General features: G+C 45.7%; 1 protein-coding gene across 1 annotated transcript in view; it reads left to right on the top strand.

The window, feature by feature from the left end:
• GABBR2 (gamma-aminobutyric acid type B receptor subunit 2) overlaps positions 1-7,978 on the top strand; it is a gene marked incomplete at its 5' end in the record, with an annotated part of 332,387 nt that extends 324,409 nt beyond the window's left edge. The window contains 3 exons of the mRNA XM_074331530.1: positions 422-551; positions 2,544-2,661; positions 5,368-7,978. Coding sequence (XP_074187631.1) covers positions 422-551; positions 2,544-2,661; positions 5,368-5,533 — 414 coding nt within the window. The remainder of the gene's footprint in view (positions 1-421; positions 552-2,543; positions 2,662-5,367) is intronic.
• Positions 7,979-17,260: the final 9,282 nt, after the last annotated feature.

Raw genomic sequence — 17,260 nt, 5'->3', positions numbered from 1 at the left:
GACCCCCAGGAGGTAGGTTTTGTTATTATCCCATTCTACAGATGAAGAAACTGAGACTCAGTTCTCACCGGCCAGTAAGGAGCAGCCCTGGGTTTTCGCTTTGGCCTGTCCAGCTTCAGAGCCTGCGCTCTGACGCTCTCCCACCCTGCCTCCCTGGGCTTACTTGGTGGCTCCATCAAGGTTCAAGCCTGCATGGACACATCATTGCAGACCCCAGGTCCCTCTCATCACAGCTTCTCCTGAAACAAGAGCTGGCAGGGGCCTTCTGTGTCTCTTCCCCAACATCCAGTGGCCCCTCTTGCTCTCAGCGCCCCCCTGAAGCCAGCCTGGAGCTGCTTCTTGGCTCTCCAGGACTGGCTGCCTGGGCCGGGGCAGGGGCTGGGCCAGGGGCTCAGACTCAGCTGGCGCCTTTGTCTTCTAGCTGGATAAAGACTTGGAAGAGGTAACCATGCAGCTTCAGGACACACCAGAAAAGACCACCTACATTAAACAGAACCACTACCAAGAGCTCAACGACATCCTCAACTTGGGGAACTTCACCGAGAGCACAGGTATGAGGAGGCGGGGGCCCTGGGACATGCTAGGCCTGGGTTTCAGACAACAGCTATCCACCTTCCATTTTACAGATGAAGAAACTGAGGCTCAGAGAGGGGGAGAGGTGGGACTGGTCTGAAGTCACACAAGCAGAGCTGGAGTATCCGGAACCCACGTCTTCTGACCACAGTTCAGTGTCTGCCTGGAGCCCCCCCTCTGCCTAGAGCTGGGCCTTCTGTCCGTAGTCCCCTGGGCTCCGGTTGCATTCCCAGTGTTTTGACGGGGGGTACATTGTTCCTAACAAATAGTCTACCTGTACTTCTCCCAACAACATTTCTCAGTTTCAAACGCACCTCATCAATGTACAGGAAAGGAACGGTTAGTAGGATATGACAGGACACTCAGTCTCCCAACCACCTGGAAATATGCAAGCTGAAGTAACACAAGCCATTGTTTTGCCTACATTTCAGGAAATTTTTAATAGATTACCAGTGTTGGTCAGAGTGTGGAAATGAGCATTCTCCTGCAATGTTCTGGAAGCCAGTCTGGCACGCTCCAAATGTTAGATGTTAAACATCTTAACCCAGCAATTCCACTAGCGGGAGCCTGCCCCTGGGAAACACTCCCACATGAGCAAAGACATAGACACATACTGTTCATCACAACATTATTTTTAGAGGAGAAAAACTGGAATTAACTGAAATGTTCCTCATTTGGGGTAGTTTCGTTAGTTATGATACAAGCAAACAAGGCACATAATATAGCTATTAAACAGTGAGGTGGTCTATTTGTGCAGAAATGGCAAGACAGTGGACTCACCAACACAAGGCTTAAAAACATGAAAAACATGGCCCTAAATAGACCTCATAAAGGAGCTGAAACAAGAAGGCCGAGTGTCACCTTGTTCAACCTCATCTGCGCATGTGCACATCGGGCGACTCAAATTTTTGGATCCTGTCGGTGTGTCAACGAATGACCACGAAAGCACCACTAGTATTAATTTGGGGATCACAAATAAATGTTGGCAAGTAGGCAAGTTTACAAATACTGGATCTGTGAGTAAGGAAGGTTGACTGTACTCCCATGGGTACAAAATGACAGATGCGTATATAAAGTCCCCCACGGCAGGAAAAAGAAAAAGAAAATATTGATGCCCCCCTCCACACCAGATAAATCCAAATCTGTCAGGTGGGGCTGGGTTTCTATATTTTATTTTTCTTTAAATCTCCTCCTGTGGTCTGAAGTACAAGGAGATTTGAGAGCGCGTACATGGCCATGTTCTGTGGTGACACACTGTTTCTTTGGACAAAGACTTCATGCATACACATGTTAGTATGTGACTAATGCATTGTTGCTGGACAAATTAGGATGAGTTCCAACTTTCTGATATTGTAAACAGCGCGAATTTGGACGTCTTGTACGTATCTTCACACAGATCCTGAATCATTTCCTTAGGATGCTTCCCAGAAGTGGCCATTCTGAGTAAAAGATGCGCACTTTCTATAGTGTTTGATCCTTATCAACAGTGCCCCCTCCCAAAGATTATGCCAATTTATATTCCCACCAGACGTTTACTATTATGATTCTTTTCAATTCTTGACCATCTTGTGGAACATGTACCTTGCGGTTTTTTTGTTCTTCTTTGTCACTACGTACCTATGCCCCAGTCAAAAGGGCCTTTAGATTAGAACCTCTCATTTCTAAATTATGCTGCCTGCTATGGGTCGATGTTGTTTCTTTTTTTCTTTTCTTCTTGGAGAAAAGGACCCCCACGGCACACCATACATATGCCCAGCATGGCTTGCCACTTCCATCCCTGGGCGGAGATGTCTCGGCTCCCTGCCTTGGTCCTGGGAGAGCTGCTGCAGAGACTGTGGCTGGGAGAAGACTGAGAATGATGGGCTCTTTTGCATTCTTTTTCCCTAGGCAGCAGCCTAAAAAGATTGCATTGTTGATCTTTAAATATCAAGTTAATAGAATATGTTGTGATATTGTTGTTTTGCATTCAGATGGGGGAAAGACCATTTTAAAAAATCACCTCGATCAAAATCCCCAGCTACAATGGAACACAACAGAGCCCTCTCGAACATGCAAAGATCCTATAGAAGATATAAACTCCCCAGAACAGTAAGTACCTTCTCCAAGAATGACTGCCAAAGAGTATGTGACTCCTGCTAACAGTTTGCAATTTGTACCATGTTTTCACATGCATTATTTCATTTGAACTCCACAGCAATCCCATGATACAGGTCATGTGACAATGCTCATTTTACAGATGAGAAAACCAACATTCAAAAGAGGAAGGTGACTTTGTCAAAGCTCACCCAGTTGCTAAATGCAGGAGATAGGATTTGAACCCACCAATATCAAATAGGATTTGAACTCTGTCCAGTATCAAATCCCATGTGCTCCACTGTGGCCCACTGCCTTTGTTACGTATAAAATTCCACCTTGCTAAGTGTGTTCATTTAACAATGATTTACTGAGACCTGCTATGTGTCAGACACAGCAGTGAAGAAAACAGACAAAATCCTTCCCTACATGGAGCTTCCAATCTGTCTGGTAAGACAATAACTTAATTTACAAAGGAAAACACAGTGTGTTCAATGATACATGCTTTGGTGAAAACTAAGGCAGAGGAGAGGGCTAGGGAGTATAATTTTAAATAGCACAGTCAGAGAAGACTCATTGAGAAGGTGACATCTAAGGAAAGACCTGGACATCTCAGTTTGCTTTGTTTCACCGGCAATTTTTAGTTCTTCCCAGCCCACAGAAGATTAGAAGCAAAGATTAGAAACATCAGCCTTGCACGTTGGCTCCTGGGAAGTGACAAGCAGTGAGGAACCAGCAGAAACAGCTGGATCACCAACTGCAGTGTCACCTGGTGCCATTTCATGTTAGAGCTAATAGCCTCTCAACCCAATTCGCTCCCAGGCCTCACCAGCTTATAGTCCAGAACAATTACTGATGGTTACATGGCATTCGTCAGTGGTTTACCGATCATTTCCCTCCACTAGAGTGTAAGCACCTTGATGGTGAGATATGAGTCCTTCTTTTGTCCTCCGGACTGAACACAGGTGTCAGCCCTGAGCAGGTTCTTGGCAAGTATCTGTTGAATGAATGAAAAGATAAACAGGGTCCCATCACACAGCAGAATGCCATGCTCTGACAACGATAGACAGACGCCTCCCTTGCCCAAGCAGACCTTGCCAGGTGCTCAGACAAGCACTGTTTCCCAGGTCAGTTTATTCTTCAGCTCCCCTTTTCCTGGACTCTTTGTAAACACCATCTTGCCTTAAGGAATAGATCATAGCTGATGTTACACAGGTTCCACTTTAATTTCAAAATGAGATCTCCGACACTCTCATCTCATGAGCACTGGGGAAGTAGTTCTTGGGAGATGTCCTTCTGGTCAACAGGTCCTTAGGGAGTGGAGGCAGCACTGTGTCTGTCCCCATCCACCTCAGAACTCCATCGGTGCCCTGCAGACACTGCAGGGCACACCCTGTTGGAATGAGGCAGCCCCTGGGAATTGAACTGGCCTTCCTCACAAAGGTCTGTCATTTAACAGAAGAAGCCAGAGTCCCACCTTCCCATTTCTGGCTCTGTGTCTGTGAGCAAGTTACACAAACTCTGTACTCTTCCCTCATCTTGATAATGGGACTAGCAATACTGCTTTTACCCATTGGGTTTTTGTGAAGATCTGGGTTTTTTTTCTCACCTGAGACACAAGAGGCCTAAGAATACAGGGACTGCAACTTCCCAGCTGCCACAGAAAACTGCACAAAGCGCAGCTGAGCAGAGCAGGGGGCGGTGACCTGGGCACATTCCCCAAAGTAGCCTTTCCCACACTTAAGTGACTTACTGACCTGCCAGTCGTAGAAGACTAATGAGAAGGTGAGCGTAGAAGCGTGTGGCAGTGAGAAAGGAGTCAGAAGGCAGTTCCCTTTCCATCTGCTCCTCCATCAGCCAGGCAAACGCATGTCCTGACTCTGGCTTTTCTGGCTGCGTCTCGGGAATTTACCAAGATATCTGGGGGCTTAGAGGAGGAAGGGGCTCACTCTCTGAGGGAGTTACACTAAGCAGATAACACTTGAAATGGAATTTGAAGGAAAAGCAGATCATCAGATCCGGAAGCAGAACAGCAGTACTCCAGACTAGGGAGACAGTGTGTGCAAAGGCAGGAAGAGTGGCCACGAGCAGTGTTTTGGGGGAAACTAGCCACCAGAGGGTCAGGTTTACAGTGAGAGGAATAGAAGTTTCACCTGGAGAATTTGGTGGGAGACAGACCTTAGGGAGCCCTGAGTAGCCCGTCCCAGTGTCGAAAAGATAACGCTAGTCACCAAAGAAGCCGAAAGACCTGGAAGGAACCTATTGGAATTGGCCCAGCCAGAAGGGCTGAGGTCCTGGGCAAAGCAGGGGCAGCGGAGCCCACGGAGAACAACAGAGCAGCTGAGAAGCCTTCCAGGGATGGAACCCAAAGCCAGTCCCTGGGGAGGCTTGCAAGAGTAGAGGATGAGAACTGCTGGTGTTTGCAGCAAAGCCCCATTAGAAGGGCAAAGCCTTGTTCTTAGGAATCACCAGAAGCTCAAGAAGCGCTCTCCTTGCTCCTGTCTCCCTGTTTGTTCCCAGGGCAGTAGTCGGCACAGGTACGCCTGCATTAAATACCTGCTAGATGGGCGAATGGTTAGATGACAGGATGGACGGATCTTGGATTTGGAGATAACTGTGCTCCTACCATCAGCCTCTTAGCCAAAGCAAGTCCAAGGCACTTTCTGGTGAGCAGCCAGGGAGCCCCATTAACTCCTGCCTCTCTTTCTCTCCCCGCCACAGCATCCAGCGCCGGCTGTCCCTACAGCTCCCAATCCTCCACCACGCCTACCTCCCATCCATTGGAGGCGTGGACGCCAGCTGTGTCAGCCCCTGCGTCAGCCCCACCGCCAGCCCCCGTCACAGACATGTGCCACCCTCCTTCCGAGTTATGGTCTCGGGCCTGTAAAGGTGGGAGGCCTGGGGCCGGGGCCTCCCCCATGACAGAACCTCATAGAGCAGAGGAGTCAGCTGTAGGAACACTGTCGGCTGTGGCTGCAGAGAAGCTGGGGGCACAGCTGGCCTTGCAGGACTGCTCAAGTGGCTCTCAGGTGGACAGGATGGGGGGCACTTGGCACCTGACCTCGCGCCTTATTTGTGAAGTTTTTATTCGTTCACAAAGAAGAGGAATGGAAATGACTTCTTCCTTAATGTCTGAAAAGAGAAGGAACTGGGATATTTGAAACTTTGCAAAAAAACAATCCTAGACAAGGAGAGAGTCACTAGAAGACTCCAGCTAGAAGTCACTGAACAGCCTTGGGAAGAGGCGAGGGGCTTCTGGAGAAACCACGTCTGCCTCTGCACACACATCACTGGCCGTGGCCCCCCAGGCCAGCCCTTCTCCCCTCTGGGGAAGCAGGTAGGCAGGGCAGCCAGGCCCCCAGCTGCCAGTCCAGCCAACCCCAGCCTTCCCGGCACAGGGAGCCTGCAGGAAGGGCAGCCAGGCACAGCTCTGTGGTGGCTGGGCGCCGAGGGCTGGGCTGCGGGAGCAGGCTGATGCGCATGCCTCCTGGCAGGACCTTACTCTCTGATAAATGCCACACATTAACACAATAATACCCGTTCTGGACCGTGGGGATTTAGGGCACGTCACTGCAGACATGCTCTGCAGCTTTCACCGACAGTCGGTCACGCACCCACCATATGGACCATGTCCTTGTGTTCGTATCAGGTGTTCCCGGTAATAAGGGGGGCCACCTGAGCTAATCATGGAATGTCTGTTCCCAGCATACACAAAAAAGAAAGATTGTGCACTTTAACCTCTCTCGTCAGGGCCCAAGGGCTGGCCACATTGGTTTTCTTCGGTTTTCTGTTGTTGTTTTTTCCCACTGACTTTGTTTCTGACCAAAGTGAATCAGGGGCATCCTTCTAGAAGACATCCCTGTAGTCGTAGGGGAAAGAGTTACTAGCTGAGGGCTTCCCTCGGCTTCCGGAAGGCAGCCTTCCATCCAGACAAGCCGGTGAGCTCTGCCCTCGGGGTTACAGGGGTGATCAGTCAGCACACTGATTCTCACGCATAAGATCACTCTTCCCCTTTAATTGAGCCCCACACATAGAGCACCGGGCTGGGAGACGGACCTGGGTTCACGTCCTCGCTCTGCTGCTGACTCCCTCCATGACCTTGGGTCTCACTAGTGTCCCCCTGAGCCTCAGTTTCCCCCCCTCTAACAAATTGGGGTTGAAATAACACCCATCCTGCCTACCTCACAGGGTCCCTCTGAGAATCAAAACTTGATCTTGTCCAGGAAAGCTTCGTACCAAAAGGTGAAGCGGCCCTGACCCGTGAGGTATCAGGATGACCATGACCTTCAGCCCTCGCGACAGCTGGGTTGTGGCCCAGAGACGCTCCCAGCACAGCCTCTACCAGGACCAGCCCAGCTGGAGAAAGGCTCCCTATGACTTTTGTGACATTCCTAGACAGGTTCATTCTTTGCTAAAGAAAGGCCTGAGTGACAACGTCCAGGACGTCTGCACAACTGAGCAGCTGCTCACTCCCTAGAGAAACCTAATGGCAGCTTCAACGGGCAGGCAATAATCTCTTCCCAGACCACCGCAGTCAGGAATATACTGCTGCCACCACCAGGCTTTGACAAAAGGGCCCATGGGGAATCTTACCATCGCCAACATTTCAAAACACCCTACTTCACGTAGCATAGCTTGCCTCTCCCCTCCCCCAAAGAGAGGTTATGGAGGTACTGTAGCTTTTAGGGAAAAAAAAAATGTTAACCCATCACAGGTCAAGTTGAAGTCATTGTCTGTGTAGGCACTAAAAATCGGTGTTGCCACTCACTGTGTATTACCAGTATTTACTTGTTTTCTTGATTTCACCAAAATCAGATTTAATTTCAAGGGCCACATTCATTTTTCAAAGGGAAAGAGACAATTCATTGTACATAATGTATACACACACACACACACACACACAAAAAAAATACCTGTAGAAATATTATTCCAGCATAGCAGGAAAAACAAACGAAACAAAAGTATTGGACCGTCGGAGGTGAGTGTGTGCGTCTGTGACCCATCGTGACTCCTGAACGTGCACAGTCTTCTAGGTTAACCCACAAAATACATTCTCTGTCTTAATGATACTGTAGGTTCACCCATTTTTTTAAATTTCCCTGCAAATAATAAGACCCACAGAAGTGACTCTAGCTATTTAACGGTCTGTTCTTTTATACGCAGCAAACACACCGTACATTTCCAAAAAGGCTTCAGCCTGAAGGCGTTTTCCAATGATGTTAGTGCACAAACGCTTTAAATTAGACTGGAACTGCCAGAATCAAATGTAAATGAGGAATTTCTTGTACCCCTGTTGCATGGTATCAATTTTTAATAAATTGTTGCAAATTTGTTTTTATGAATAAAAGAGAAAAAACTGTCGCCTTTACTGCCTACACTTAAGCCCCAAAGGCTGGTCAGATCAAACCATATTCCTCTGCCCAGAGACTCAGGGGACAGTTGTGGGCTTGCCCGCTCAGCATTTTTCCTTCCTTCAGAAGCAGCCCTCCCCTGCCTTCTGCTGCCAGTATCAGAGCAGCCCTGTTATCACGTGACCCAGCTTCTGGCCACAGGTAACAATCCAGACCTGAGCTGGGCCAGTACGTTCCTTCCCTAGGATTCCTCTATGCAGAGAAATTTAGTTGGCCACAAAAGAGAAAAATGAAGCCAACGCTGGATTCTCAGTAAACCTGGCGAGGAGCAGGCCTCCTAAATCCTGACCCCGACAGAGCCCTGCTCCCTGCCATCGTTTATGTAGCCCTCCAATGTGATGTAGGACGTGCAAAGATGGGAAATAGGTCCAACGTGGAAGAGGAACTTACTCAAGGTCACCTAGTGAGTCACGGCAAAGGCAGGAACAGAACCAGAATCCCAATTGGTCTTCCTTCCCTACCTGCCTTAAACTCACAGAAATTCAGAGCTAAGAAGGACCTCGGAGGTCTTGGCCAACCCCTCACTTTATAGGTGGGGAAACTGAGGCCCAGTGACAGGAGCCGGTCAATCAGGCAGTCGTGAGAGGGCAAGCCTGGAACCTGGCCAGCCTGGCTTTGAGACCCCAGCTCTGTTCTCGTGGGTCTACTTCCTCACACCTGACCGAGAACCACAGGTAGAGCAACCATGGCAGGGAGACACTATAACACAGAGACATTTCTCTGTTGCCTCAGGTTCTTGAGACGTCTTCGTGTTTCCTCACTAAATATGGACTCAACCAATGAAAACATTTGATCTCTCCTCTTAGCAAATCTGAAAGAGAGATTTGCTCTTTCATGACCTTCATCATTAAAGTTCTTCCTGCTTTGCTTGGCCTTGAGGAGCAGGTTTGTGTTACCTAAAATCTAAAGGAAAGGCCTAGAGAGCAGTGTTGCACTTTGTTCTTTTTTTCAAGGGTTCTCTCCGTCTTCCTTTGGCTATGACTGGCTCATTTCTGAGGTAAAAAGAAAGACTATTTCCCAGCCTCAAAGACAGGCATTCTAGAGTTGAAGCCCTTAGAGAAAGCCTGCCTGGGGGTCTCTTCACCCTGTGCTCTGCTTTGGGGGAGGGTGGGAAGAGGTTTCTGGAAACAGCAAGGCTGGGGCACCAGCCAAAGGCCTAACCTTCTAGGCGGTTCCCTGTGCTCAGCAGCCTTCTCCCTACAAGGGTCCAGTTCTAAAGGCCTAGAAGCCAGTGACAGGGAGAGGAGGTGGTGCTGGGTTTTCAAAAGCAGACTGGTGGCCACTGGCTATTCTGCCTGGCCAGCCGCATTTCTGCGCCTCCTCTGGAAGCACAGCCCTGCTGAGGAGGGAATCAGACACGGGGTTTGCTGAGGGATAGGCTCATTACCTAAGCCCAGCCAAATCAGAGCCCTTCCCAGGGTTTCCTGCCAGAGTTTTCAGGAGGTTTGAAATCTTGCCCTCCACATGGAGAGAAATGAAAAGAGGGAAACTGAGCTCTGGTGACCTCACCTTCACTCCCATGCCTGGAACCCCTGGCAAGTCCCCCAGGTTCTGTCAGTCACGCCTGGTCCGACTTTGTGTGGTCCTGGGTGGGTTTGCCTGGAGATGACAATTCACTGCCTGGTTCCTCCAGACTTCACTCCCAGGATGCCCAAGCCCCCAGTGGGGCATACACTGAGCCCCTGCCCTTTGTCAGGGTCTGTCTGGGCACCAGGGTAACCGAAGTGAACAGGACAGAGGTCTCAAGAAGCTCATGGACTAATGGGGAGACAGACACATAAAGAGCACATGACAAAGCATGTGATAAGCGCCCTAGCTCAGAATGGGGAGGCAGAGAATGTTTCCCGGGGGTTGTAACCTCCATACAGGGCTAGCTTCATGGGCGTGTGACCTGTATAGTCGTTTACAAGAGTCCCATAAGTGACTTAATACTCTGCTGTTGCTGTTTTGACATTTGTAATCACTTGAACAAGGGGACCAGCACTGGCATTTTGTACTGGGCCCTAGAGATTACACAGCCAGTCCTACATGTAGGCCTGAAGAGGAGTAGGAGTTAGCCAGCAAAAGAGGGAAGGGAGCGGAAAGCATAGGGAGGGAACTGGCAGTCCAACTTCTGTAGGATGCTCACACGTACCTGCGGCAGCTGCTCTGGCTGCTCCCAAGGCCAGCTGGGTTGTTGCATGTGAATCATTTACACCGGAAGCCATGTGGCCTCCATCCTGTCCGTGTGTGATGACATGGGTAGTATCTCAACATCGTCAGTCCTAGGTGCAGATTTCTACTCTCCCACTTATCTGGATGTGTGGCTTTGGATGATTCATTCAACCTCTGAGCTTGTGGCCCCACATCTGTAAAATGGATATTATACTTTGTCCAGGGGCACATGTAGGTGAAAGTGCTGCGTAAGCACAGAGCTGATATTTGTTCTTTCCCAGACAAAGCAGACTGTAAAGTGAACGGCTTCGATAAGGGCAGTGGGGCAGCCAGCAGCCATCTAATCTCCTGACAACAGAATGCATCTTAAGTAGGAAACTGTTCGGGACAATATCTTGACACACTCTGTCAGGGGAAGGTGAGATTCTGGAGACAAGGCTGAAAAAAGAGACACGGCAACAGTTCTGTTAGAAAATCCTGTTAGAAAGCACTAGAAATTTGGGAGTGGAAGGAGAGAGAAAGAAGGGGACAGTGTTCAAGTAACATGACAGTGTGGCCAAAAGACTTTTAGGAACGGAGTTGTCAAACATTTGATTTTAAGTCATTTGTGTTGTTATGAAGTAAACCCTCTCCTTTCCTTTACTTCACTCCCTCCTGCAAAATGTCCCTAAACCTTCAATAACGTGTACTATACAAGCAAAAGTCTTGTGGATTTTGGTGGAAATGAAACAAAGGGACAAATTTTATTTGGGTTTAGGTGGAGGCCAAAGTGGGGATAAAAGAAGAAGCAACCACAAGATTCAGAGGGGAAAATATGTTCCCTGCACAAGCAGGAACGTGGAGTCGCAGGGGACCCTGAGCACGTAAGCTCCCTGGAAATTCACAGACACATTGGAAAGGCACTGGAATGGGAAGTGTGAATTCCCTCTAGTTTTCACTGGGCATTGCCAGCCTTGCTGACATCTGGGGTACATATGCATAAGGAATAGGAAACATTTTATCCCATAGAGCCATAAATCTCAAAGCTCCTGAATGCAAAGGTACAAATAGTAGAAAGCAAGGCCAGTAACACTATGATCACCTGGATCACAAAATAAAGTCCACACTCATCGCTTCTGAGAGGGGTGAAATAGGAGAAGCTGCCCTCCTGTAGGCTCAGGTGGTGCTGAAGAGCTATTAGCTCGGCCATCTTTGCTCTCAAGGTCATGGCTGCTCTCTCTGCTCTGGTCTGCCAGCCTGTAACTAGAGAGTTCTGTAACTCCACTTGTGGGGAGTTAGGGCTCTGTGCCAAGAGGAAATACATTTGATTTTTCTCCATCGGAGTTCCACTACCCAGGGCAGTGTTCCTCAAACTTGGAAATGGTGGGGACACACTTTAAGACATGGTGTTGACTTAAATTATTCTTAAAAAGAAAATTATCTAACTATGTTCAAACTAGTTGTATCCTTCATATAAAAGCCAAACAAGTTTATAAATTAAATGCACACAAAATGACAAAACCAATAAAAAACATATTAGCAACACTGATTTAATGTGATAAATGAGCTTTCATGGAAAAATAAGTTGCAGCTCACAAGGCGAGCACAGCACCAACTGCTCCCGGGCATGTGCCTTTGAATTCAGCCTGCCTGGTGTGATGACTCAGTTATCACACTGCTTTTCTTTATTTAAACTACTGTGAAAACTTCATTTATTCAGCAGGCTGTAATGTCATTTGGCTTTCTCTTGGCTCTAACACATCACTTCTCGGTTCAGCCCACCTTTGCTTTTTTTCTCATAAGCGGTTGACAGTGCTGGGAGCACACACCTAATAACACACACAGATCAAATGGTGATTGAATGATGATGCTCATTCAACAATAGGCGAAGTTCTTCGCAGGCATAATCTCATTTAGATCTCACAGGGACCCTAGGGTAGGAACGATTCTTGCCTCCCTTTTGCAACTAAAAAAGCCTTGGGCACAGGGGGTGCGTGCTGTCCTAGGTCCCACAGCTGGAACGTGAAGTTGGAATTTGAACACCCGCAGCCCAGTGCTAGAGCACGCCCTCTTTTCCAGTTCCTTAAACGGCCTCGTCAGAAGTAGCTAGATTCAGATGACCGGAATATGCCCACTTCGTTTCTTTTAGACGATCTTGAAATAAAAACACAATCTTTTTCATTGTTTTAAATGATAAGTTTTGTATTATGGATTTTCACCACCATAAACAACTAACTTAGGAAATATGTACATGGTTCAGACAATTTTGAGTAGCTCATCCTATGTTTTCCTTCTACCCAGAGCCTCCCCAGAGGCAACCACATTCTGTTTCTTCTGAATATTGTTTTCTTGACTCCTAGCCAGAAACTTGATGAGATTTGGAGCACAATCTGTTTCAATTTATAGATTTGCACACCTCAGTTTCATCCATGGCATCACCTGAGGCACTAAACCAGGCAATGTGAGAGGGGGAAACCCTTACTGCACTGAAGCCCACGCAAGCCAAGAACATGGACAAAGCTATACAGAGACAAAACTCTTCCCACGTTGCCCACTGCCCATATTCCCCCACCCTCCACCCCTAACCACTGAATCCTGGAGCATGCAGGCCTCCAAGATCTAGCGGAGGATTCTGCCAGCATCCCAGGGCAAGGTAAGCAAGACAGAAGATGCTCACCCTTCTGGGGAGAAATGCCAGCCCTGTATATGATAGTCACTACTTAGAAACAGCCAGGCTGGCAAAAAACTGGAAAATACCCAAATGCTATCAAAAGTAGAACATTAAAAAACTTACTACATAGTATATTCATAGGGTGGAATATTATACAACAGTAAGAACGAAAAAAACTACCACTACATCTAACAGTATGAATGAATCTAAAAAACATGTACCATGAAAGAAGCCAGACATCAAACAGGATGTACTGTAAGATTCCATTGATAGGAAGTTCAAAAACAAGCAAAACTAATCTATTAGACATCAGAATAGTGGGTACCCTTGGCGGCGGTGGGTAGTGGGGCAGGTGGTATAAGGAGGGCTTCTGGGGGCTGGAAATGTTCTGGTTCTTGCTCTCAGCACTGGTTAGAGCCTGTGTTCACTTCATGAAAATTCTTTGAGCTGTACATTTATGATATGTGATTTTATATATATGGGGGTGCCAAAAATGTATATATATTTTAAGAAAGGAAAAAACTGTATTAAAATTGTAATACTCAATGTATACCAATAACAAAAGATGAACAAAAGCCATGGGTATACATTTTTTGGCACCCCCAGTATACACATATATAAAAATGTAAGTAAAATGTGTATATTACATATACACACATATATATATAAATCACACACCACATACACATATATAACCACACAGAAGTGTATGTATCAATAAAATATACCTTTTCTTGGGCAGGACAAAAAAAATCCATGTAGAGTCCATGAAGATTCTGCAGCATAAAGACAAACAGTATACAACAAACTGAGACTGAACATACTTTGGAGAAAGGTTTCCGGCAGGAAATGGAAGTAAATGCCAAATTTCAACTGCTTTATAGTCTCGAGAAAAACTAGTAAAACCTGGTTTCTATGAGACAAGAGATTATATATATATAAATTGAGGAGACAATTGGCTGAAAAGAAGAAATGGTAGGGAGAGAAGGAAAAGAGGAAGGAAGGAGGGAAAATCCTGGGATCAAGGTAGTGTCAGAAACCCCCAAATCTAACTCCTTCCCTCTCCCAATTTCTTGCTACAATACCCACCCCCCAATAGGGACGAAACCTCATACCATTTTCCCCACTACCCATCCCCACCAAGGGTAACCACATGTCAAGCACATGTTTTAGAGCATTTAGTTATAGAATCTTGAATAAAAATAAGAGAATTTGGACAATGACCTGGATCAAATGAAGTTGGGAGGTCCCTGCTAGCTCAAAAATGTACGATTCCCAAAACTCATACTAATACTAGTAGCTAACATTTATTAAATGTTTTCTGTGGGCTAGATACTGTGTAAGAACTTTACATGGTTTAGCTCACATAATCATGTAATAACACTACACGGTAGGTATTATGATTATCCTCAACTATATAGATGAAGAAACTCAAGCACAGAGAGGTTAAGTAACTTGTCCAAAGTCACACATCTAGTGATTATGGAGTCAGAATTCAAATCCAATGTAACTCCAGACACTAGGTTAGAAGTGATAAAGGTACCACCAAGATTCCTGCCCACTAAATGATGTTGCTACATTTCTTGCCAAGTATACCAAAAACACAAAACACAGAAGTCCAGTTTTTCATTTCTCTGGCTAATTGTGAAAATTAAAAATATGCTCCCATGTTACTTGATTCTTTATAATTTTAAAAGCAAATTTCCTTGAAACTAAAGTTGCTTTTGCAAAATCTGGTTATTTAGAATTTGAAATGGAATATAAAATAGAGCAGTGTTCAATGTCTTCAGTGTCAGGTCATTTCTTTCAACATTCTATAACCAAACGCTATAAAACATGTGCTTGATGTGTAGAACTGAATTTCCACTATGTTAAGTATGCAAAATTTGACTGATGGAGTAGACATTCGTTACAATGATCCTGCCAGGTAACTGGGGAGCCTATTTTAACCTCCAAAATCATTTCATATTTTGAAGTATACATGCAACACTAAACATTGTTTCTGTTTGCCTGATTCAGTATTTTATAGGAAAACTGCCAATGACAACCCTATTTGCAAATGACTTGTGGGTTTAAATGAACCTAACTGCTTTTAAAATTATGTATTTGAAAACCATGTGTTTAATAAACATGAATTATTTGAGCTTATCAATTGAAAATGATATTATTCAAAAATAGGCATGTTAGAAAGTACACAATGTTTTACTGGCCAGAAAGCCTAAAATTGTTTAAACATATTTTCAATAAGACTTTACTCCTTCCTTAATAAGAGAACTAAAATTACCCCACAGTAAGAGAAGGAAAAAATTCAACATGGAAGACAGCTCCAAATACCTTAAAGTATAATGTTCATTAGTGTATATAATAAACCCTTATGTTGACTACAAAGAAATACATGATTCTGTTAATAAAAAGTGTTTCTCTTGCCTTCACTAAATATATGGGTTGAAGGAATACATAAAATATGCTGATTTTAAGGATGTCAAATTACTTACCTGCCTGTTCAGGATATGTTATGGGGCGTGGGAGGGGCGGCGACGGAGGGGCGGGGAATATTTCTTGGTGCCTCTTTCACAAAAAAGCTTGGGAGCTTTAAGTGCTTTCAGAAAAAAGCGTGGGAGCCCTCAATATACCCAAGGGCAGTACACCATGAGGCCACAAGGTGTCACTTTCTGACAACCTCTTGCTTTGCAGCTAACAATCCTCCGAGAAGGAGGGGATGGTGGGGAGGAAGGTTGACTACATTTTGATATTATTACCAGAGTGTATCCATTAGGATATACAGCAATTAATGCATCTAAATCAAGGGGCATTTCCCTCTTAATGTCCCTAAACCTAAAATTCAAATCTTTTTTTTTTTTTCCCTCTTCATTTTCTGGAGCAACCCTGATCATGCTGATATTACTGCAGATAAGGGATACCAACATGAAAATTTTCCATCGTTACCTTTTGGTCTTCACAAACATTCAGTGGGATGTCCTGGGTAGGAATTATAATGCATATAGTACAGATGAGGAAACCAGAGCCCAGAAAGGTTGTCATCAGCCAATGAAAATTCCAGTGGTCAGTTTCCTGATACCCACCATCCCAACTGGGGACTGTACCACCTGCCCCTCGGTCATCACTCAGACGTGGTTGGGAGTAGGGTTTGACTATTTTGCTTTTTGGAAATTAACGCAAAGTATCTTGTATGAAGCTGTCTGATATGGATTTGTATTTATTTATGTACATAAAATTTCAGGGAATTTTCATGGGTGCTCTAAGCCACTTTGGGCTGTGTCTTGGATGGATTTCCAAAGAACCTCACTCTCTTGTTGGGGTGTGCATTAGTTTGTTAAGGCTGCCGTAACAAAGTACAGGTTGGGTGGATTAAACAACAGAAATTTATTTACTGACAATTCTGGAGGCTACAAATCCAAGATTAAGGTGTCAGCAGGGCTGGTTTCTTCTGAGGCCTCTCTCCTTGGTTTGTTGACGGCCCTCTTCTCCCTGTGTCTTCATATGGTCTTCCTTCTGTGTCATAATCTCTTCTTATAAGGACACCAGTCAGGTTGGAATAGGGCCCACCCTCATGACCTTATTTTACCTTAATTATGTCTTTGGAGGCCCCATCTCCAAATTTAGTCACATTCTGAGATACTGGGCTTAGGGCTTCAATATAAGAATTTAGGGGGAAACAATTCAACCTGTAACAGAATGGAAAGGTTGAGAAACCTGCATTGCCCCTTCCAACTCTTTACCATCAGAATGATAGCATTTGTGCCCTTAACCTGCAATGCCAGATTTGGACGCTATGTAGTTCTCTCCAAGAAAGCTCCCTGATCTTTTTGTATGTGACTCTCTTGCTTTCTATAGGAGTAGAGCTTCGAAAAAAGGTTTATGATCGCTATTCTTGAAGTAAGAAATTACATTTAACTGTGGAGCAATTTAAAAACAGGAACAGAGGCTGGCCCAGTGGCTCAGGTGGTTGGAGCTCCGTGCTCCTAACTCCGAAGGCTGCCGGTTCGATTCCCACATGGGCCAGTGGGCTCTCAACCACAAGGTTGCCAGTTTGATTCCTTGACTCCCACAAGGGATGGTGGGCTGCGCCCCCTGCAACTAGCAACTGCAACTGGACCTGGAGCTGAGCTGCGCCCTCCACAACTAAGATTGAAAGGACAACAACTTGACTTGGAAAAAAGTCCTGGAAGTACACACTGTTCCCCAATAAAGTCCTGTTCCCCGTCCCCAGTAAAATCTCTAAAATAATAATAATAATAATAAAAACAGGAACAGATGTGTAACTTATAAGTACATTTTTAAAAATATTTTAAACTATATACATAACTTTAACTGTGGAAAATACAGAAAAACCAAAATGAAAGTAACCCTTACTCCCACCACCTAGAAAAAAATGCTA

Source organism: Rhinolophus sinicus, linkage group LG04 (assembly GCF_036562045.2).
Source record: "Rhinolophus sinicus isolate RSC01 linkage group LG04, ASM3656204v1, whole genome shotgun sequence".
NCBI classification, from domain to species: domain Eukaryota; kingdom Metazoa; phylum Chordata; class Mammalia; order Chiroptera; family Rhinolophidae; genus Rhinolophus; species Rhinolophus sinicus.
The sequence above is the reverse complement of the archived record's forward strand: the minus strand, read 5'-3'. Positions and strand labels throughout refer to the sequence as shown.